The sequence below is a fragment of the Rhinopithecus bieti genome, unplaced genomic scaffold (genome assembly GCF_001698545.2).
Source record: "Rhinopithecus bieti isolate Rb0 unplaced genomic scaffold, ASM169854v2 scaffold_1673, whole genome shotgun sequence".
Taxonomy (NCBI): Eukaryota; Metazoa; Chordata; class Mammalia; order Primates; family Cercopithecidae; genus Rhinopithecus; species Rhinopithecus bieti.
The window spans coordinates 3,829,403-3,853,620 of NW_016804690.1; the positions used below are offsets into that span (position 1 = coordinate 3,829,403).

Genomic DNA, 24,218 nt, shown 5'->3' on the forward strand with positions numbered 1-24,218 from the left:
AAAGTGCAGTGGCACAATCTTGGCTCACTGCAACCTCTGCCTCCCAGGACCAAGCAATTCTCCTGCCTCAGCCTCCCAAGTAGCTGGGATTACAGGCATCCACCACCATGCCCAGCTAATTTTGTATTTTAATAGAGATGGGGTTTCACCATAGTTGTCAAGCTAGTCTCGAACTCCTGACCTCAGGTGATCTGACTGCCTCGGCCTCCCAAAGTGCTGGGATTATATGCATGAGCCACGGTGACTGGACCGCCTGAGGCTTTTTTAGAAGCTGGCTTCTGTTCTCTGGAGACCACCTACTCTTAAAATCACCAGCAACAGGCTACAGAAAGGGAAGCAGAGCTCCTGAGATGTGGCTGTGTTGTTCTGAAGTGTATTCACTGGTTGGGACATTCTGCAGGGCTGACGTGGGTCTGTGTGTTCCACCCACATAGCAGTTTCCTCTCAGGGGAGGTTATGGCCATGAGAATTTTAGTGGCTAATGGACATCAGACATCCTAGTCTCCCACTCCGGGCTTGACTGGGTGTCCCACATGACCAACAGCAGAGGTTGGGAGGGGCAGCTACCAACTGAATTCCCAAAGGCAGTAGGCTGTGCTGGACTGCTTTTCAGCACGCTAAGTCCATGCAGTGACTCACAGTCCTCTAGAGGACAGCAAGAGAAAGGTATGGGGGGTCATGGTCTCCGAGATCACTCCTGCCTACCTCCACTCTGCCATCTCTACTCCAACATCTGTATTTGAAGGGCTGGTCTCTGGGGTAGCATTGTAAAGTGAATGACCACTCCTTACAACGGATTGATAAGCGTGCATTCATGTATCACATTCACTCGAGGGGAATACCGTGAACTACCATCACTGAAGACAAACTCCCTCCTTGGTCTGAAATATAGCATATTTACAGTAGATGAGACCTGATAAACACAATTCGATGGCCAAATCCTTGCCTCGAATTCAGTTCAACAAGGTCTCATACAAAGCCTTGCTCACTCAGGGCCAGGAATAAACTAGAAAAGCATGGTGAAGGAAATCTCGAGAAATAGACTTTAAGAGACTGTTAAAATTAAACAAGCTCACTTACAAAAAAGCTAGAACACAGCATGTGCAATATGAGTTTTTTTGTTTGTTTGTTTTGTTTTGTTTTGTTTTGTGAGACGGAGTCTTGATCTGTCACCCAGGCTGGAGTGCAGTGGCACCATCTCGGCTCACTGCAAGTTCCGCCTCCCGGGTTCACGCCATTCTCCTGCCTCAGCCTCCCGAGTAGCTGGGACTACAGGCGCCCGCCACCATGCCCAGCTAATTTTTTTTTTTTTTTTTTTTTGTATTTTTAGTAAAGATGGAATTTCACTGTGTTAGTCAAAATGGTCTCGATCTCCTGACCTCATGATCCGCCCACCCCCCCCCAAAAAAAAAGTCAATGCAGTGGTTCTATCAGAGAGGGGGTTCTGAGAGACATTTGTGATAAAGCAAGCGCCTTTACCGACCACACACACACACACACACACACACACACACGCATACAGAGAGAGAGAGAGAGAGAGAGAGAGAGAGAGAAGAAAGTGCCCAGGGAATTAAACAACTTGAGGGCTGCAAAGAGCCTTTAAAGTCCCTTGGTAGAACCTGTTAACTTTAAGATCAGAAAATCATGCTCAGGGAGGTTAAGGCCAAGCTCATGATGATTTAAGGGCCACCCTGGTCTCCAGGCACATCTGCAACTCCTGCCAGTTACGACTTTGCTCCCCAGGAAAACCCTAGCCCAGAGGTTCCCACCACTGGCTGCACACTGGAAACCCCAGGGGAGCTTCAAAAGCTCCCTCTGCCCAAGCTGCACCTGAGATGGAGCCACCAGTGTTGTTTAAGGTTGTCTGGTGGCCTGATGTGCAGCCAGAGGGAAACCCACGGGCCCAGGCAGATCTCAGTGCAGATCTGCTCTTAATCTGTCTTCCGCTGACTGCCCTAGCTGCGGACTTTCCAGTGGTGTCTCTCTTACTCACTGGGTGTAGTGATGAAGAAAGCTGTGTGAGGCTGTGTGGAAGGTACCCCCAGAAGCATCTCCTCCTTCTCCTTGATGAGAAAGAGGTGAAAGCCCTGTAGTACTTGGCTGTGCTGTCTTCCACTCCCTCTTGCCCAATCCCTAAAAACCCCTTTGGAAAATATTTCAAATGACTCAGGCGTAATCAAAACAGCAAATGTAGAAGGAGATCTCCTTAAGTAAAGGAGTTCTGTTGGCAAATTCTTCAGAAATGTGAATGTATTCCTACTCCATCCACTCCTGATCTCTATCCTCCTGTTTTCATCATTGGTGCTTTTCCTAATCAAGGTAAACCTATCCAAGACTCCTGCTGGAGTCCGCTAACAATATATGCATGTCAGAAGCTCCCCAGATGAGGACATGGAACTTTTACTTTGAAAGGCATGCCACAAACGTCTGCAGGGAGGAGACACCTGCACTCCCCAGGCCCCTGCTTGGTTCTTTTCATTAAGAAAGAAAAATGACTTTCAGACGCTTTCAGCTTGCTTCTAACAGACAATGAACATGAAATTCAGGCTAATCTTCACTATGCCAAAGCTGATGATACCTGTTCTTCTTCTCCTTTTTTTCTACTGAGCACAATCGTCCTGCTTCTTTCAGAGGGCAGCCCATGACACCCATGACCCCAGCCCACCCACAGTGACTGGGGTCCAATACAGGTTTGCCAAATGACCTGAAAATGACTTTAACAAGATTGCAGAGTTGTGTAGCTGGCTGGTATTCATGGACTTTTGATAGCCAGCCAGAGTGCAAGTCCTCACTTGGCCACACACTGGCTATGCGACCTCGAGAGCAAGTTACTCAACTTCTCTGAGGCTCAGTTTCCTCGTCTGAAAAAGAAGGATCAAAACATTACCCGCCTCAATGGCTATCAGACATTTTCCACCATGGCCCACAGTAAAAATTACATTTCACATTGTTTCCTAATACTCTCTCATGTGTACACGTGAGAGAGTTTTGCAAGACAATTCTTAACCCTTCCATATATAGTTTACTCTGATATCTTTTATTCCATCCTATTCTTCTTTTAAAAGTGTTAGTCAGGACCCACTACACTGATATTAGAACCCAATAATGGGTTGTGACCCACAGTCTGGAAAGGGAACTAGAATTAAATGTGATAATGCATGTAAAGGGTTTGGCATGGTGCCTGCGACCCAGTAAGTGTTCAATAGCAATGAGTCATGATTCTTGCTGTTATTTTTGTATATTGTTATCATTACTGCTACTTCAAGAAATCCCTGAAGCCTGGTAGAGACTGCTGTTCTTACTCCAGAAAAGAGACTTGTTATCTCAAATCCTAACCCATCCAAACTCAGGTTCTGCGGACTGAAAAGTCTAATGATCATGATTTACAAAAACTGTGTTTACAGAAACTATGTTTACAAAAACAGCTGGAAAGGATAAGACTGGGAGGACCCAATCCACACAGCAGTAAGCAGTGAGGCTCAGAGTCCAACCACAGCTGTCCAGCTTCAAAATCTCCCTCTCTGGAAGTTTCCTGGAGAAGCACTTCCTGAGTGAAAGATAACACACCAAGAGTTTTCTGCAAGCTTCTCCACAATTCTTTCATAATGTGGAGTGAGGACTGATACAAACAAGACATTCCATTAAAAATATCAAGTTTAGCTCATCAGGACAGTGAGCAAAGTTCAGTAAACACTGACCCCACAATGGCCAACTACAGAGATAGGAAGCATTGGTCAATTTTAGTATTTCTAAACTTCATCGTGTTGCATTCCCAGAACTCAAGCACACCACACTGACCCAAGGAAGCAGCCTTCCAAAAATTGCCTAAGATTCTCAGCTACACGGACAAAGTACAAACTACTTTAGGCCACAAACAGTAAATGTTACACAATACATTCTCCTATTACTCTGTGTTTTTGCAGTAAATGATGGCCTGAATTTCATGATGAGGTTTGCTAATTTTTAATGATTAATTGGCCTATTAAATATATACAGGTTCTATCATTTTACGTGAATATTTAACAGAGTCCTACTCATTGAAAGAGTTACAGTTTTGTGAGGTACCAGGTAGACAGATTAATGCCTTAGGCCTTTAACTACTGGGCTTCCTAATTTAAGGAAGAATACATCAGCGACATTAGCATCATTTAATAAGAATGATTTTTTTTATGAGCATGGCCAGAGGACTGTTTCAGAAAAATCAGAGTGTTCTACCTTATTTGCTATTTCTGTAAGCCCATCATAGTGCAGGAATAAAATGACAAATGGACTTGGAGGCACAAATTCATTTAAGAGTTTATTTTTCTCACTTTTAATTAATTAATTTTTTTTGTAAAGGTGGGGTTTCACCATGTTGCCCAGGCTGGTCTCGAACTCCTGGACTCACACAACCTGCCCGCCTTGGCCTCCCAGAGTTCTAGGACACTCCTGGCCTGTTTTTGTTTTTATTGTTATTATTTTTTCAGTTTATTATTTTTATTTTCAGTTTATTATTAAAAAAGAAGAAGAAGAAGAAGAAGAGGAGGAGGAGGAGGAGGAGGAGGAGGAGGAGGAAGGGGACTCCACTCTGCTTAAGAAAGCAGGATTAGGTTTTCATTAGCCTTAGGTTAAGTTTGACAAGTTATAGGAGAACAAAATTAGAGGTTGGCAAGGTACAGGAAAGCAAAAACGCTTCAGCCAAGGACAAGAGTGTCTTTTTTTCTTATTTCCTTGGCTCAAGATCTTAAACTAAAATTAATACCAAAATAATCTGTTCTTTAGTGGAAACAAATCAAGAAACATTTTATTCCCTAAAAGAAAGTTTCTCAGAAAATAATGGAAGAATTACAGGATTCCTGTGGAAGAACTGTTGCTTCACAGACTAATTTCTATTCCACGAACTATTTCCATTCCAATCTTCAGTAACATACATTCTTAAAACAGAGCATTAATTTCATTTGTTGTTTACCAAGCATTTAATGAATTCGATTTTATGTGCATCCTACTAGACAATGTGAGAAACTAGAACTGGGAGGGGCAGGTGGGTGTACTAGAAAACCAGTGAGGCTTGAGCCTCAGGCCCCTTATTTGCACAGAACCTTTCAAGGCCTTGAACCTAATTTTAGTTTTGTTAATTTTATATATTTTTTGTTAATAATTTTATTTTTTTCTTAAAGAGCCTCCCAAATTGTATAAACTTCAGGTCCCACCAAGTCTAGATTCATTAGTTCCTTCCCTCAAGAAACCAGTCTCCTGAGTACATCAGGTGCCTCTTCCTCTCTGGCATTCTCCATTGCCCTCCCAGCCCCGATCCCATATCATCTGTGACCCCCATGGTCCCTGCACTCTCCTAACTCCGTGCTTCTCCAGACACTGTGGGCATGAGATTCACCTGGGATGATGCTGCCAGTGCAGACGTGCAGGCCTTATCACAATGCTCATGTAGGTTTCAGGTAAGGCCTGCTAATCTGCACTTTAGAAAAAAGACTCTTAGCCAGGTGAGGTGGCTTATGACTATAATCCCAGCCCTTTGGGAAGCCAAGGTAGGCAGATTGCTTGAGTCCAGGAGTTCAAGACCAGCCTGGGCAACATAGGGAGACCCTGTCTCTACAAAAAAATACAAAAACTAGCCAGGCATGATGGCATATGCCTGTAGTCCCAGCTAGCTGGGAAGCTGGAAGGCTAAGGTGGGAGGATCACCTGAGCTGGGGAGTTTGAGGCTGCAGTGAGCCGTGTTCGTACCTCTGTCCTCCAGTCTGGGTGACAGAGACCTTGTCTCAAAAAAGAAAAAAAAAAAAAAGACTCTCTAGTGATTGGGCCTGGCCTTGGTATTTCTGTCTCAGGCTTCCCTGCCTTTCAATAAGCATTCAAGAGAGTTGCCAGAATAATATGTGCCTGGCACACTGTACAGGCATTCAGCAGATATTTGTTGGAAGAATGCAAATCATAATTACTTCCTTGCTCAGAATCATTGCCAGCTCCTCAATATCCACAGTATAAAATCCAAACTCCTTGGTGTGGTGGCCTCCATCCAGCTCTAGTCCAGCCGCCCTGACATTTCTCCTTCACCCCCATGCTCCTGTGATTCTAAAATGCTCCCAAGCACCCCTTTATTCATGGCCTCTCATGCTTCTAGGCCTCCCAACCACCTGTCGCCTTTACCCATAAAGACCCTCCTCTGACCCTGGCCTGCACACAGTCCACACAAGTACAGGGTGAACAGCACTGCTTCCGGGGAGCTGGACCTGACCCCTCCCCATGCCCAGGCCTCCCTTCTCCAGGCAGATTTAGGCAGTTCTACTTCTATACATCTCTGGTAACTTCTAAGTATGTACACTAAAGCACTTCTGACACTGGGCTGTCATTGTCTCCTGGCCATGCCCCTCATATTGGAACATTTTGAAGAGCAAGATCCGTATCTTTTCATCTGTATCTGGGCTCCTACAAACCATGCCTGACCCATAATAGATTATTAAATTTTTAAAATTAACAAAGGCACAGAGGAATTCAACTAGACAACAAATGACAAGACAACATCATCAAGTAGACAACTTCTGTATACATTGCTATTGCTCTTTCCCTTTTTCTTTTTTCTATTTTAATAGACAGGTTCTCGTTCTGTCACCCAGACCGGAGTGCAGTGGCACAATCTCCGACCCCGGACTCAAGCCATACTCCCACCTCAGCCTCCCAAGTAACTGGGACTACAGGCACGCACCACCACACCTGGCTAATTTTTGTATTCTTTTAGTAGAGATGGGGTTTTGCCATGTTATCCAGGCTGGTCTCAAACTCCTAAGCTCAAGCAATCCTCCTGCCTTGGCCCAAAGTGCTGGGACTATAAGCATGAGCGCCTACAGCACCTGGCAGCTATTTTTCAAATTATCAGATAATACGGAGTGCCTACATGTACGATGATTTATACTAAGCTCAGCGCAAAGGTTTATCCTAAAGAACAATGTTTATCAACAAATTAAGCTCTGGGCACAGTGACTCATGCCTGTAATCCAAGCACTTTAGGAGGCTGAAGCGGGTGGATCACCTGAGGTCAGGAGTTCAAGACTGGCCTGGCCAACATGGAGAAATCCCATCTCTACTAAAAGTACAAAAATTAGCCAAGTGTGGTGACACGTGCCTGTAGTCTCAGCTACCCTGGAGGCTGAGGCAGGAGAATCACACAAACCTGGGAGGTGGAGGTTGCAGTAAGCTGAGATTGTGCCACTGAACTCCAACCTGGGTGACACAGTGAGACTCTGTCTCAAAAAACAAGGGGGGGGGCACATTTTACTAAGGAAGCACAGTCATTCAGGGGAGCAAAGAATGGAGAGGGTGTTTAAGAGCCTCTCCTCTCAGAGTTAACTACTTGGGATCTCTAAATTAGAATTGTCACCCCAGCTCTACAGATGCTGGAGTTACAAGTTTTGTGTTCTAATGCCAGCCACCATTTATCTGCTAGGCAAAGTGTATAACACCTCTGAGCTTCATTTTCCTTATAAAAAGGAGATAGTAACACAAATTTCACAGGGTTATTGTAAAGATCAAATAAAGTAATTTATCTGAAATGATTATTTAGCTCAAAGCCTAGCACCCAGTAAACACCCAATAAATGGTATTTGTCACTGTTACTTCCACTACTTGGAAAGTTCAGCTTACCCCTCAGGCTTAATATGATGGCTGATGCTTCTTATTATAAAGCAACACCCAGCTATATGTATATACATACAGAGTTCAAGGTTTCTACTGGGTTCTGATGCAGTTTTCCCTTAAGACCACAAAGGTGTGTCTTTGAAAAGGGTGGAAATTTCTGGCTCCAACCCCATAAAAGAGCAGGTGCATGCCCTGGGAGAGAACTCGGGCCACAGCATGGTATGTCTCCAGGGGCAGATTGGCTGTGTCCTCTTGGTCTGCACTTTGGGGCATGGGGCTTCTAAAAGTCTCAAATCTTTGAGAGCACTGCTGAGTGACAGAGAAGTGGAAAATGGCTTTATCTTTCTCCTTTATCTTTGCTTCCCTCAGTTATCTCTGAGCTATGATTACATATTCCAACCTCAGACTTGCTACGATTTCGAGTTTTGACTGTTTGCTTTGGGGCCCAAGCATTAACGGGTGAGAGCAACGTGCCCCTCCAAGGCCGAGGCCAGTGTGTTGATGGCACAAGCAATGAGTGATGGCAGCAGCAATGAATGAACGACTCGACCTTGGCGGATCTGAGTTGGCTCTGGCTACAGGAGAGTTACCTTAGCACCGCGAACAGCACATCTGAGCACAATGCAGAAAAGCAGTGGGTCACTTACCTCCTCAAAAGCATCACAGCCGGTCACCATGATATTTGGCCTGAAATTCTCCATTTTCATTTTCTTCTCTATCCTGGTATTCAGATCTACCAGAGAGGCATCTGTCATGATCAGGAGCGGGCTGCAGTCTGGGTAGGCCACCTTACCAAGAACACAGGATAGTCAGGCCCCACCACTCCACAGAATGGCCTAGACCAACTGCAAAGCTAAGTAATGTCCAGAAGCAAAACCACTTCAGTGCAGAAGAGGGGAGTGGTGTTCAGGAAGGAGAGAGACGTGACTTTGGGCTTGCAAGTAGCCAGGAACTGGAGCAGTCCATGTCCATACACAGGAACAGGGCTGCAGCCAGGGCCAGCTCTGGGCCAATGTCACCCACCACGCTTCCTCTTCCTGGGTTCCCACTCCCACTCCAGCAGCGACCCCCTTCCCACATCATCCTCAAATAGCGAGGACCTCCTGCCAATCAGCTATACTCCAGTAATAATTTCCTCAACAACACCATTCACTCACTAGGCATTTACTGAGCACCTACCAGGCACTGTTCTAGTGGGGAAACAGCAGTAAAGAAAGCAGATAAAAATCCCTGCCCTCAAGTAGCTTGTAGTTTAGGGGCTACCAAGAGAAACTCCCTGAGGTCCTTGTATTTTAAACCTTAGCTCATGGCAGAATCAGAGGCTTTGGTCTTTGGCTCAGGGGACAGTTTTCCTTCCAGGGAGGCGCCTTGCCAGCACCTGAAATAAGCACACCTCACAGATTGTGAGGGGCGGGTCAGAACAAAGCCTGCTTCTGTAATTCCAGGAAATTTGGATTTAGTCCCAAACAAACTTCTCACTTTTGTTTCTCCAGCCAGTTTTCTCTTGCATCTCCATCTACCTGGGAGTCACCCCGGCTCCCCGCTCCACAATATCTCCCATATTCAATCCTCCATATACCCTAGAGATCCCACTTTTGAGACATCTCTCATATCCACCTTCTTTTCCATCCCCCGTTACCTCTGCCCAGGCTGTGCCCTCATTATCACTCACCAGGGCCATTATCATATTTTCTTAACTGAGGTCCCAAGAGAGACTCTTTGCCGACCATGAAGGAAGTCAGAAAGAGAAGGGTGACTAGTAGGAGTGAAGGTAAACTCTCTGTAAGCTCACCTGGTAATTCTGATCAATAGTAGGGAAAAGTTTTCTTGATGTTCTTCCCTTCATGTTTGTCTCAAATTGAACCAATCTGTACACTTCTGTTTTCAAGAAGTTGGTGAACCACTGAGCTGCCTCATTGCCACAGTCTCTGCCTTTAATGTCAAGGCCAAATACCCTGGAAAGGTCACAAAAGAACACCAGGTAACTTACTTATTATCAATACACTAAGGGATGGTGTCAAAAATGAACAGCTGGACTGTTGGGACCTGACCAGCCCAGAAGGCTGTTGAGTGGTCCTTGGGTCAAAGCTGGGCAGAAGCACAGGAGAAAGGAGTAGAATGTGCTCTGGGGAAGAGCTACCCAAACCTTAATGTATGTGCAAATCTTCCAGGATCTTGTATGGATGCAGATTCTGGTTCAGTAAGTCTGGGTTGGAGTCTGAGATTCTACATTCCCAACAAGCTTCTGGATGCCTAAGCTGCAGTGTCCACGAACACAAGGATTTAGGACACTTTCACAAAAGGAGAGGGGCTGTCCTGTGGCAGATGCACCCTGAGCTTAGAATCCAACAGACCTGGGTCAAATTGGAACTCGGCCATTCTCTAGTTCTGTGACCAAAAGCAAATCATTTAACTCCTCTGACCTGTCTCCAGTTGTAAATTGGAGATAATTATATGGTACCTACCTATGCCACTTGGTGGCAACAGATAACTTTACATAACACAGTGGCCCTCAAGGTTTTCTTGCTTAAATTCCCCAAAGGAGTTTTAAAAAGCTATGGACCCTTCACAGAACTATAAGTTGACAGGTAAACTTTTTCATCATAGGTTTAATTTGTTCTGAATGATATCATTTCCACTGAATTTTAAACATTGACATTTAAAATAAAATGATTGCCGTATGCTTTTAAAAGTATGTAATGAGATCTAAAGGCCATGTTGGTTTGATATCCACCATTATCCATTTAAACATTTTTGTGTTATTCCTCTTTTTATTCATGAACACATATGCATATTATTTTACTTATGTAACTTTATCCTAATATATTTTTATGGCTATCCATCACTCACTTGCTGTATTTCTTTTGAAGCAATTAAATTTTTTTGTTTTTTTTTTTTTTTTTTTTTTTTTTTTTTTTTTGAGACGGAGTCTCGCTATGTCGCCCAGGCTGGAGTGCAGTGGCCGGATCTCAGCTCACTGCAAGCTCCGCTTCCCGGGTTCACGCCATTCTCCTGCCTCAGCCTCCCGAGTAGCTGGGACTACAGGCGCCTGCCACCTCGCCCAGCTAATTTTTTGTATTTTTTAGTAGAGACGGGGTTTCATCATGTTAGCCAGAATGGTCTCGATCTCCTGACCTCGTGATCCGCCCGTCTCGGCCTCCCAAAGTGCTGGGATTACAGGCTTGAGCCACCGCGCCCGGCCAAATTTGCTTGGTTTCTTAAGCTTTCAAGTGTGAAGAAATGTTTTCAGGATTGAGTTATCATTACAATTATGATTTATATATCATAACAAAATAGATATGCTATATATTTTGATAATTACTGAACATTACAAATCAGATTTTATTGGAAATTAAATGCTTAATGATCCCTATAGAGCATCCATAAAACTCTGAATGAATCTCACATATTGCTAGAATAAGACAAGGTTCAGTATTAATTTTAAATCTTTCTTTTAAATAAGCCCTGAGGAGTTTCTCACACAAATAAAGAGACAGAAATGGGAGTTATAGTAATTTCACTTATTCCTTGAACCTCTAGGCAATATATGTCACATAGCGATTTGTCGTCAACAAGTATTTTTCATGATTTATCAGCAACAATTTGATTGGAGGCCTCTTCATTTTAATGTAAGACAAAGAGTTGGAACCACTGATTTGTACAACAATTTTACCCTGTCATTAACATCACCTTCTTTATCAACACCAGCATTTTTCATTGTTTGGGACCCTGTATGATTTTCCCTCCACAGGCAATGCCCCTAGTAAGATGTGGGGTGGACAGACAAAAGCCTTTCCTCTGTACAAAGAGGAAAGGCCTATGGTGAGACAGAAGAACTTGCCGACTGTAGATACGATTCACAGGATCTGGAAATTGATTCCCCTACCCTCATCTACCATGGAAAGGGCTTGCTCCTCCCCGTGGGAAGGCTCACACCAGTGTGAGGACTCCTGAGGCAATGCACGTGAAGGAATTCAATGTGGACACCTGAGGTGCTCCCAGTTAGATGAACCCCTGGGTACCCTGCAACTCACAATCCTGGTCTGAGGGTAGAGACTCCCTACCCTCTTACCTCCTCTCCCATCTACTGTCAAATCTCAATGCTGCTCCTTTCACATTGCTTGGGCCTAGCCCTTCTCTCTAAACTCCCTTCTTGAAGCCACTGTTTCACCTCAGATTAATTCTTGGCTCTTCGGACATCTCATGATCCTCTCCTGGCCTTCTGTCTTTCCTCTAAAACTGATTCCATCCCGCTGTTCAGCAGTTCCCTAAGTATATGCTCCTCGATGGAGCTCTTCCCTTATCCCCTCAGAATAGCACTTGTAGGTAAGTGCACACGTATTACCCACAGCATCCACCCACCTGGGGAAGCTTATGGGTGGCACTTTGAAAAGTAGAAAAGCCGCCAACAGGGCAAAGGAATATTGATCAACCAGGACCCCTTCCCCCCCATGGAAGGCATCCCTCCACCGGCCCTGTCTTCCATCCCTGCACCGACTGGTATCACTCCCTCTGCCATGCCATCTTCTCCAATTCTTGCAGAATTTTCTGCAGAATACATTCTCTTCTACATTTTGACACAAGATGTCTCATCAGCAACACTCCATAGAAAAAAACTGACCCTTGCTCTGTGGGTTCAATAAAACTTCATGAGTAAGCAATCTCTTAACTCACAAATTAAAAGCAACTCACTAAAAATTATGTAAGAGGGCATGAAAACTTGGATAGACTCTTACAAAGAAAATCCAGATACTTTTACTGGCAGGTTCTACTAATAATTAAAGAATAAATAATACCGATCTTACACAGCAAACAAAAAATATGTTTTTAAGACTTGCCATGTAAAAGTGGAAGAAAGGAGTAAATGTTTAGTACTAAATCTAACATGGGATTTTACTAAATGTAAAATCCCATTACAGATAAAATTATAAAACTTTTTTAAAGAGATAAAATAAGACATAAAGAACTGAAGAAAAATAATATTTATAGATAAGGTGGATTAATACAATAAAGATAATAGCTATTTAAGAGCTAATATCTAATTAAGAGCTTACTGTGTACCAGGTCCTCTTGCAGGTGCTTTAATACACACACACACACACACCCAGACACACATACATATTTTCACATCAATTTTCTCTAAATTGAGCCAAAAATTCAATATAGGGTTGAAGTCATGTCTTACTTCCCCCTACTTTAAAACATTAGCGTCACCTTTTAAGACAATAATCAGGCTGGGGATGGTGGCTCACGCCTGTAATCCCAGCATTTGGGAGGCCAAGGCAGGTGGATCCCTTGAGGTCAGGAGTTCTAGAACAGCCTGGCCAACATGGTAAAACCCCACTTCTACTAAAATACAAAAATTATCCCGGTGTGGTGGTGCCTGCCTGTAGTCCCAGCTACTCAGGAGGCTGAGGCAAGAGTATCACTTGAGCCCAGGAGTTGGAGGTGGCAGTGAGCCGAGATCGTGCCATCACACTCCAGCCTGGGCAACAAGAGTGAAACTCCATTTCAAAAAAAAAAAAAGACACTAATTATTCATAAATCCTTGTGATAATCAAGAAGCCATACTGGTCTATAATCAGTCTTAAAAAACTTAACACCACACAAGGTGAACAGGGAAAGCTGATTCAAAACACTAACAGTGAAAGTTTAAAATAAAATAAGTGGCGAGGCACGGTGGCTCACGCCAGTAATCCCAGCAGTTTGGGAAGCTGAGGGAGGTGGATAACGAGGTAAGGAGATCGAGACCATCATAGCCAACATGGTGAAACTCCGTCTCTGCTAAAAATACAAAAATTAGCCGGTGTGGTGGTAGGCGCCTGTAGTCCCAGCTACCCAGGAGGCTGAGGCAGGAGAATTGCTTGAACCCAGGAGGCAGAGGTTGCACTGAGTTGAGATGGCGCCACTTCACTCCAGCCTGGGTGACAGAGCAAGACTCCGTCTCAAAAAAAAAAAAAAAATTAATACAATAAAATAAGTGTAGAATAATATAAAATTCATGACACTTCAGCCTTGTCCAAATGGCTGTGAAGGGACTTCCTTTTCTTTTTACTAACTTGAGATTGTTGGTTTATGTTATTTGATTCTGAGCTCTGGTGGGCTGGCTGTGGTAATCACTCTGTCACTTACCAACTGTTAGGGGTCAAATGTTTGTGTCTCCCCAAAGTTCCTTTGTTGACACCCTGAGCCCCAATGTGGGGCCTATGGGAGGTAATTAGGTTTAGATGAGGTGGAGCCCTCGTGCTGGGATTTGTACCCTTATAAGAAGAGGAAGAAACACAAGAATGCTCTCTCTCTTCATGCAGGCACCAGGAAAGGTCATGTGAGGACATAACGAGAAGTGGCCATCTACAACCCTGAAAAGCTACCTCACCAATCTACCAGCACCTCAACCTTGGACTTCCCATCCTCCCAAACTATGAGAAATTAATGTCTGTTGTTTAAGCCACCCAGACTATGGTATTTTGTCATAGCAGCTGGCACTAACTAAGCACACTATCTATGTTATTTCTTCAGTTTTTAGCAGTTCCCTTGGCAACAAATCCATCACAAATAGCTTATAAATACAGGCTGAACTAGTTACAGCATGTCTAACCAGCTAGAGGGGGCAGTACACTGATTACACCTCTGTGTCAATCCAAATACACAGCTCTCAATCATTTTCACCAAACTGCCAGGGTTCCAGGCTCTCTATTCCCACCTCATCCAGATCTACAATTGATGCATGGAACAGAATAACATAAGAAAAGGCTGCAGGCCGGGGTGGTGGCTCATGCCTGTAATCCCAGCAGTTTGGAAGGCCAAGACGGGTGGGTCACCTGAGGTCAGGTCAGGAGTTCGAAAGGCAGCCTGGCCAACATGGTGAAACCCCATCTCTACTAAAAAAAAAAAAAAAAAAAAAAAAAAAAAAAAATTAGCCGGGTGTGGTGGCATATGCCTCTAATCTCAGCTACTCAGGAGGCTGGGGCAGGAGAATCATTTGAACCTGGGAGATGGAGATTGCAGTGAGCCAAGATCATGCCATTGCACTCCAGACTTGGCAACAAGAGCAAAACTCTGTCCCAAAAAATAAATAAATAAAAAAGAACAGGCTGCAATTGGTGTCTTTTTCAGACCCAGGCAACTCACCTACAAGGTCTTGCTCTTTCCCTCTTTCCATCCAGGAAGGTGTGCATGTCCCTAGATTTCTGCCTATTTAGCTGGTAAAGAGCCTTGGGGGGAAAACTTGCTCACTGTCGGCAACATAGTGAGTCTACAGAGCAACACCTATATTACTCATGTGACACATGTCAGCTATGTATTTACCCATTGCCTTCACATGTCTTCCAATTAAGTCGAGATGGCTACACTCTTCCTCTTCAATAAATTAATGAGTTCAAAACCTGTCATTTATGAAAAAGGATTTCTTCTCCCTACACATACACGTTAAAGGCAAAAGCCTTAGGAGGCAAGTGGGTTCAAACCCCAGCTCTGTGTTTTCATGGCAGTGATCTAAGGCTTGGTTTCCTCGTTTGTAAAGTGGAATTAAGGACCCCCCTCACGGGCTTGCTAAGATAATTACCCGAAGTACTGAATTCAGTGAATTATTGCTTTAGACTTTTGAAAATTGGGAACTATGAGTGGTGGATTTCAGCTTAGACACTTTGCTTGAAAAAACATAAGATGAGCGTTCAGGGAGTGATCTGAGGCTCTCCTCTGAGCCCTGGGACCTTGGACAAAACCAACTTCCATACACTTAAGAAGCTCAGTTGGTGACAAGGGATCCAGATCATCTCATGACAAGCATCTAAGTCTTCTTAATGAGGAAGGACAAGACCCCAGCAAACCACAGAACTTGACAACCCAACAGAAGTCCCACAGGCCAAAAGGAAGCCAAGGCCTGAGGTATGCCTTTGGCCAGAAGTGGAAATCCCTTATACCCAAGGAATATGCCTTCATCTCAACCACACACTTCAGAGGCTTCAGAGTCCATTTGAAAAGTTCTGGAAACTCCAGCATCCTTCTCACCCAGCCCTGAGATACAGCTGTTACGTCTCCACTAAGTCCCTTGTCTGCCTGGTTGGAGAGTTGACAATTCTGAATGAAGATTTGAACGAAAGGAGAAAAGCCCTAAAGATGAGCACATTGTACCACCTTTATAGTTGTGGTAATCTTGCTTTTAATTTTCTGCATGTTTTATGCTTTGACATCTTTGAGCCTTGTTGACACTGAAGAAACTACTTCTCCCAGGGCCGACCAATTCCTAGAAACAATAGGCTGATGCCCTGCAAGTGTGCCTGTAATAGGAATACCAACCCATCCAGAGTCTGCACTCCCAGTCACCTCCTTTATTTGGTGCTTACATGCCGGGCCACTAGTCCCCTGCCCTAGTCAACCCCAGAGCCAAGCACCAGACAACCTGTGTCCCAGAGCCTGCTGAAGTTATTCAAACTAGCCAGCCCTAAGCCTGCCACCCCTGCCTTGCTTCTCCTTTCCTGTGGAAACCACAATAAAAGCCCTTGCCCACATGTTCCCCCTGCTCCCTCTGCCTCCTGGTGCTTCCCCACTTGGCCTTGTGTGGCGTGGTGTGCCTCCAATTTCTAAGGAATCTCTTGGTATAAACATCTTTTTTCAGGACAGTCATTTCTATGTCTGCGTGTCTAACCATACCTGATTAAAACAAATCCTAGGCACCCTTAAAACAATACCCTGCATCATCCACTCGCACCCAATCCCAACCCAAACTGCACTTCTATTAAATATTTCCTTTACCGATGTCACCCTCTACTGTAGAAACTATAGCAAGACAGAATGGAGCGAGAAGCCTGAAGGGGAATCAAGCCTGTTGCAGTTCCCCGGATGCCCTCAGGCAGAATACCTGCAGTTGTGGAGCTTGTTTGAGGAAGGCTGCTTGCTAGGTAAAACCAGCTGGTCCATGTCTGGAGCCTTGAAGATCAGGCAGTTGTTCTCATAAGTGATGGAGACAAGCACCAGGCGAGGCTCCTGCCGGGCAGTGACCATGTGTCCATCTTCCTTAATCACCAGCCAAAACCTGCAGAGAAACAAACCAGGGCACACTCAGAAAATCCTCCTCCACCTCCCAACAGCTTCCCTCCAGCTTTCTACTTCCTCAAAACTCTCCACCCGCCCTGACTTGGGACCTAACATCATTTTCCAGACAATTATCCGGGTCTGGCCAAATGATTTGAGTCTAAAAGTTGGTGACCCCAAAAAGCGCTTATTTGGCAGAAACAGTTCTGGGAGAGCTTCTGGCTGATGTATGGCAATCTCCAGTTTCAAAAACGAGAACAGGAGGCTGGCTCAGACACCTTCCCCTCACTGCTTAGGCAACCCTGCTGCCTGTGTGGGGCTCTGCTTTGGTTAGAAGCTTCTGTAGGTCTGTTATATATGTCTCTGTGGCCCTGGAAGAAGTAAAACAGCTTTCAGGGCCTTTTGTTGTAGAACAAGATGAGGCTGGCCAAGTGAATTGGAGTCTGAGACAAAGGTCTTGCAATGTTGCTGCCTCCAAGAAGAACCAGGCCCGCCTCTGCTCTGTTTAACTTGCTGTGGCATGTGGGGGTCCTACATCAGGAAACCTCCCAAACAGCCTTTCCTTTTCATGCACACATTCTGACATAGAGAACAAAGACTCACAGAAGTACACATTAGATAAGAATCCTACTTATTTCCTAGAGAGCCCACTGTGCTGGACTTGGTTTTCATACTTTGTATTTCTACGGGATGAGCTGAAGAGTGAGGGAAAGCTGGCCAGGCCCAGTTTGTTAGACTTTTACCTACAGCCTAGCATATAGGTTGGGCCTACACCACACAAAACACTGTGTTGCCAAAAAGAAAAAATCTTCCACTCCTAGGAAAAATAAATGTCAATATCACAGTTTGGTTCCTTTAGTTTAGTTGTTTTGTTTCATTTTGTTTATTTTGAGACAGAGTCTCACTCTGTCAGCTGGGCTGGAGTGCAGTGGCACAATCTTAGCTCACTGCAACCTCCGCCTCCTTGGTTCGTGTGATTCTCTTGCCTTAGCCTCTCGGGTAGCTGGGATTACAAGCGTGCACCACCACACCCAGCTATTTTTGTATTTTTAGTAGAGAAGGGGTTTCGCTATGTTGACTGGGCTGGTCTCAAACTTCTGGCCTCAAGTGATCTGCCGCCTCGGCCTCCCAAAGTACTGGGATTACAGGTGTGCCCAGCCCAGTATCACTATTTTAGAAAGAAGATAGAATCTGCAGACAACCGGGTGAGGAAAATGTGGGCACTGGTGAGTAAAAAGTGCCTGAAAGCCAGAGCCTTTCAAATGTGAGGAGGATAAAAAGCACAGCCCCTTCCAGAAGCAGGGATGGCTCCTCCCAGGAAGACATTCCAAAATATGACCAGAGCCATGAGGGAAAGCCTGAGGAGACCTCAGGAGGACATCGGATATCAGAGCAGAGGGAGATCCGTCTCTGCCCTGTCCTGCCCCTGACAGATAGTCTTGCATCCGCAACCTCCTCATCAGTAGAGTCCTTTCCAGGTGCTGGCTAAACTGTCCCTTCCCTGCAACCACACTGGAAGACAATGGCTGGCAGCCTGTGCCCTGCTAGCTGGCATGATGATGGTGTGGCAGTGTAAAGGCATTCCCGTAACTGTCTTGGCTACCCCCTTCCAAAAAGCTGGCGACACTGGGTAGCAGCAAGTCCCCACCCCTCTGAGGAGACCACCTTTTCCTTTCTAAGTGTATAAATGCATATGTGTATTATTTATTCATATATATATATTTATATTTAACTAATTTCAAGAGAGGAGACAGGGTCTCACTCTATCACCCAGGCTCTAGAGCGCAGAGGCATGATCTTAGCTCATGGCAGCCTTGAACTGCTGGGCTCAAGAGATCCTCCTGCCTCAGTCTCCTGAGTAGCCGAGACTACAGGCACACATCACCACGCCCAACTGTTTTTTTTATTTTTTGTAGAGATGGGGTCCCACTGTGGTCTGGACCTCCTGGCTGGCCTGGAACTCCTGGCTCAATTAATCCTCCCTCCTTGGCCTCCCAAAGTGCTGAGATTACAGATGCAAGCTATCCTGCCTGGTCAAAGATGTCTTTAGATCCCACAGTTCTCAGGTTCACTCAGCCTGGGGCTGGGTTCTGTAAATCAGAGGATGTCTGCCCAGAGAATGGGGCTACAATGAAATAGGCAGGCATCCTCTGATTTAGATGCCTGATAGGGCTGGGCCCTATTCCCTATCTCCAGCCTTGTCCCTTGGTGCACAGTTCTTTGGTTAACCTCACCAAAGCCTTCACCCTTAACTTCCAACATGCCCCATCCCCAGACAAGACTCCCTTTGAGATCTACACACAACCAGAGCCATGTTCAAACAGGAGTGGCAAATCTGTTTGCACATTATTTCTGACATTATTTCTCCATGGGCTGAATCTTCTCATCTCCCATTCATCCCTTACTAATGCTGCCCTTCACCGTGGCTCACAGCCTGGCCCATGGTTCCAGCCTATTGTATAATTACGCAGGCGTTAACTGCTGGGGTTAACAGTGGGAAGTAGTTGCTAGAGGTTTCCCACTCATCACTGTTACTGAAAAAGCAAGTGGCAACGTGCCGGGAGTCCAATTTTGGGTCGGGACAATGACAGTAATCACAGGTTAAAAGGTTGCCATTTGTAACATACCCCAATCATCTCATTTTCCTGTCAACCTGGGCAATATTATTTTTCACCTCTTGTGCACAAAATGATGCCCAGTGAAAGAATAACCAGTTCTATTCTGCCAGATCTGAAAGAAGAGTTAAGTCTGGAGTATGGATTTCATCATGACCAAGTTACTCCAACCTAGTCGGCAACATAAAAGCCGGTGCCTTGAATTTACAGGTAAAACATGAGTATGTGGTAGAGGGATCGGTGTAGAAGCCTGGAGCCCCGGTTCCCCAAAAGAGCTATAGTGCCCTGACCAACAGCAACGAGTAAGTGGAGTCCAAAACAATGGGAAAAAATCTCTTTTCTCAATTACAAACTGGCCTGGGGAGCAGGAAGGACTGAAAAGTGAGGGAAAGCAGGAACCCTACCACTGAGTATGGGATGAGAAAGACAGCAGGAATTGGGCAGGGAACAACATCCTGGATAATAACCTCAAGGGATTCCTTTCTCCAACAGTTAATCATTTGCGCAGAAGAAATAAAAAGCTGGCTTCAGTAAGGGTTTGGACAGATAAAATTGATCAACTCACATATGGCTAAGGACAGCAGAGATTTCCAAGGTCAGGGAGAACAAGCACGCCCTCCCAGCAACTGCACCAGGCAGCCAATGCTAGCATTCTGCTAGGTGGACTTTAACCACTCAATGCTTAGGGTGCTCAAGCCAAGTGTTCACAAGTATACTAAGAGCTTTGAATAAAATACCTTCAGAAATTTGAGACCCAGAGCACTTCCAGAGGAAAATCCCAGCTCCTTCAAGCAGTTAGTTCCAAAGACACAGGCTCAGAATGGAATTCATTAAATGAGGCCTTTCCCTGAATTCTAGGAACATTTGTAGTAGTGTTATTAAATTGTCAGGTGGAGAGAAGAGCAGTCATTGAATAGAGTTCTCTCCAGCAAGCCTGCTTTCAAATTGTTAATTATCTTTTGATAAATAAAATGTAGTTAAAATGGGGCTTCAGAGACCATGAAGTTCAACCTCATTCTTTTGCAAATAAGAAAACTTTGTAAAAGTTCGTCTTAAGTCTCCTGATCCTCAGTGCAATCCTTATACTTTTATATCATGCACTGGTTTCATACAAACAGCGTAAGTACTGTACTCACACAGATCTGAGTTCAAATCCCCACAGCATACACTGATTTTCTGGACTTGGATGAGATACTCATTCTTTCTGACACTGTTTCCTTATTTGCATGGTGATAATAATATCTAGCCCACAAGATTGTTATGAGGCTTAAATATGCTAATCTATGCGACAGGATTTAGCTCAGTGTCTGCTGCATTTTACCACTGAATTAACATTAATTTCATTGCCTTTCCCTCCACCCCAGGCTTCACATCACCCTACCCCATCCTAAACGTTTATTGTTTAAAACAAGGGAAAGGTAATATAGTTGTATTTATGTTAAGATGCCAATGGGAGCAAAAAGCACAGGCAAAGGACACATATTTTCTTTCCATGGTTGCAGTAGTCAGGGCAAAGCAGTGACAAAGAGAAGTGGGAAAGAAACAGTTCTTCAGGTGATCAGAGGAAATGCAGATTAGAACTGGAAACAGTCTGTGAAACCAATCCTTCAAGTGAGGAAGGAAGTAGTGCAACCTAGTCTGCAACACTAATTTTCTCTGGACATGCATCGTGAAAACTTGGTTCTCCCAGTTTTTTGGAAGGTGTCCAGTCCCACAGAGCCTGAACTCTCTCCAGCAATAGGAAGGCTTTCTTATCCTTCATATTTGAATAAGCTCTAAACATCCTCTTCTTCTTCATGGTCTTGGATAAAACCCTTTAATTATAGCATCAAAATCACCAGGGAGAGATTTAAACATTCTACACGAGTTGGCCCCACTCTTGGTGATTCTGCTTCAGTAGTCCTGGGATGGGAATCTCAAGAAATTATAGTTGAAAAAGCTCTCCAGGAAAAGAAATTTGGGGTGGGGGTGGGAGAATGAAAATCCTCCCATGATTCATATCGTCTGTGTACACAACACTTCTCTAAGACTCACTGAAGTTTTCCAATACCATGGAAGCCCACATTTCTTTAAGAAGGCAGCAGTCTTCAGAAAACAGTGCATCTGTGTGTGCTGGAGTGAACACAGGGATGCAGATGGCTCTCTGCTAGAAGAATCCTTGAATGATCAACTTGCAAACTTCCCTCCCCTCGGACACAGGGCCACAGCTAAACCATCTCAGCCAGATAAGAAGACATCTTGGCTGGGCGCAGTAGCTCACACCTGTAATCCCAGCATTTTAGGAGGCCAAGGCAGGTGGATTACCTGAGGTCAGGAGTTTGAGACCAGCCTGGTCAACATGGTGAAACCATGTTTCTACTAAAAATACAAATATTAGCCAGGTGTGGTGGTGTACACCTGTAATCCCAGCTACTTGGGAGGCAGAGGCAGAATTGCCTGAACCTAGGAGGTGGAGGTTGCAGTGAGCTGAGATAGCGCAACTGAACTCCAGCCTGAGCCACAAAGTGAGATTCTGTCTCAAAAAAAAGAAGAAAGCATCTTAATCTTAAGTATGAAATGTCTGTGTGTCAGACCCAAAAGTCCCAAAGTTCCAGGCTGTGAACAACTCTGCCTATGGGAGAAGGGGGTACACTATTCCCTTAATGGCAAGTAAAGGACCCCTGCCCCAGAGTCCCCATGCCACTTGCTCATCCTTAGTCACAGTGTATCAGGCCCCCCTGGCACCCCCAGGATTGGAGAAATGTGAGGAACAAGGCCCAGCTACCCCTAAGCCAATGTCCTTGAACAACACTTGGTTTCTTTCTTGCTGCTTTCTAGTGCCAATAGCTTTATTTTTCTACTTTGGTATAATAAGACAGAATCACAAACTTTAGAGCTAAGGAGGCTTGGAGATACAGGTCAGACTCCCTCCTGTTACAGAGGAGAACTCTCTCGTCTAGGGAAGGGCAAGGGATTGCCCCTACATATTTTACCAAAAATAAATCTGGCATGAACTTGGCTTTCCCAGTTAAACGACCAACGACTCAACAGTCAGCCCAGAAACTCAGGTGGCAAACCTCTATAGTACTTCCCAGATAGGTCGGGCCCCACCTGCCTCCTCCTCCTCATCCCAGGCAGGCTCCGCGCTGCCCCGCGCCCGCGCTCGGCCGTACCTGTCCCGCAGGTTGCCACTGCGCAGTCCCATGGCCGTGCACTCCGCCTCGCTCACCGGCACCCCCTTGCAGGATTTCACCGGGTAGATCCAGAGCTTCGCCACGGTGCCCACCTGCTGCAGCCGCCGGCGCCGTCTGGGCCATGCTCGGCGCCAGGCGACAGCCCCCAGCGCCACCGCGGCCAGTCCCAGCATGGCCACCCCAAGCCACCTGGGCCGGGCCTGGGCTGGGAGGCCGAGGCGGGTCAGCGCGGAGGAACTGGAGGCGCCCATGGCAGAACGAGGGCGGGCGCGAACCTGCGCACAGAGCGGCAGCGACCGGAGCCCTGGAGGACGAGGAGGCCCTGAAGGATCCGGGCGGGTGGGAGGAGTCAAAGTTGACCCAAACACTGGCCCTCTCACCCTTTCACCGCCGAGATGGCAGAGCGGTTCCGCGGAGAGCGGGAATGCCTTAATGTGGTGACAAAGCCTGCGCGGTAATGGGGGAGGACAGGAAGAGAGCGACTGGGGTACCCTGGGCGCCGTGGGAACGACGACGTCTAAAGCAAGCGAGCTCCAGGGTGGTCAGTTTCTCCTCCCTCTTCCCCGCCCTTACACCACGACAGTTACCCCTGCAGCGTGACCTTTAGCGTCAGCACTCTGCCACCCCCTTCTCTGCTAATACTGCGCTTTTTCTCCCACGACAAGATCACCGCAGAACGTGAAGGCGGGTTGCAGAACGGAGGATTTACAAACATTTGGGAACGACTTTTTCTGGCAGGTCGCTGTGAGAACTGCAGGACTTTCTGCACACAAACACAGTCTAAACCTCTGCACTCAAAGACGAGGAACTCTAGCGTGGCTTATAGGAGTATGACTCAAGGTCCTCCACTCTCCGCTGCCCCCTAACCTCGACCCCAGTAAAATGTCTTCCCGAGAAAGCTCAAGGCAGCCAGGAGAATTTTCCGTTTATTCTAGCCAACACCCGATGGTAAGGCCTCTGACCTCCCTTTTTTAGGGTATTTTCTTAAAAGGGCTTACAACTGTGAATCCTTTCTCTGTTGTTTTGAGATGTGTATGTATCGCCTACACCTCAGAAGTGTCTTTCTCAAGGAGCTGAAAGCCATTGCTTTGAAATGCAATCATGGGGAGGATAGGCCTCTGTCCCCCAGTCTCTGTGGGATGATAGAATCCCAGCTTCATAACTGCCAGCTCCAGGCACAGCTGCCCGGTCATTGATACTGACCACCCCTTCGTGATTTTTCACTTGAGCCCCTGCTAGCTTCCCCCGCCCTACTCTCTCCTTCACCCTTTAAAACGCCCAGTCTCCTCTGCGCAAATGAGAATGAGCAGCTTTTTCTCCTACTGTAAGTAGTTACTGAGTAAAATCTGTTTTCATGTTTTAACTAATGTCCGGCTTTTATTGATCTTTAACAACTCCATTCAAGCAAGCTGCTGGGTTAACAGTGGATTTTCTTAGACAAATTAAGTTTTGAAGTCTTTCAAGTTTTTTGTGGTTGTTTTTGTTTTTCAAAAGTTTGTCCCTTAAACTGTGGCACAGTTCTAGGAAAGTTTAAGGAGGCCAACCAGTGGGCCACCTACCAAATCTGGGCTGGCCACCCCCTGGGAAAGGGGTCCCCTCTGGAGTGTGGGAAGAGACTCTGGGAGGGGTGGAGAACCAGAGGAGCCAGGCTCCCTTTGACTGTTCCTTGTGAAAAGTGAAAGACAAAAAGGGCCTGAATCTCTCCCCACCCAGGGAAAAGCCTCAGGCCAGCAGAATTAGTCCCTCAATCCCCATACATTTACATCATGCT

At 45.6% G+C, this 24,218-nt stretch overlaps 1 protein-coding gene across 3 annotated transcripts in view; it reads right to left on the minus strand.

Annotated features, from left to right (window-relative positions):
* Positions 1 to 22,964, minus strand: part of MTARC2 (mitochondrial amidoxime reducing component 2) — a 40,544-nt gene extending 17,580 nt beyond the window's left edge. For 2 of the 3 annotated variants that reach the window (XM_017870002.1, XM_017870003.1), the window contains exons 1-4: positions 22,427 to 22,964; positions 16,487 to 16,660; positions 9,419 to 9,581; positions 8,274 to 8,414 (exon numbers count right to left, since the gene is read on the minus strand). In XM_017870002.1, coding sequence (XP_017725491.1) covers positions 8,274 to 8,414; positions 9,419 to 9,581; positions 16,487 to 16,660; positions 22,427 to 22,698 — 750 coding nt within the window. In that variant the 5' untranslated portion in view covers positions 22,699 to 22,964. The remainder of the gene's footprint in view (positions 1 to 8,273; positions 8,415 to 9,418; positions 9,582 to 16,486; positions 16,661 to 22,426) is intronic. The other variant, XM_017870001.1, reaches the window with a different exon arrangement.
* Positions 22,965 to 24,218: the final 1,254 nt, after the last annotated feature.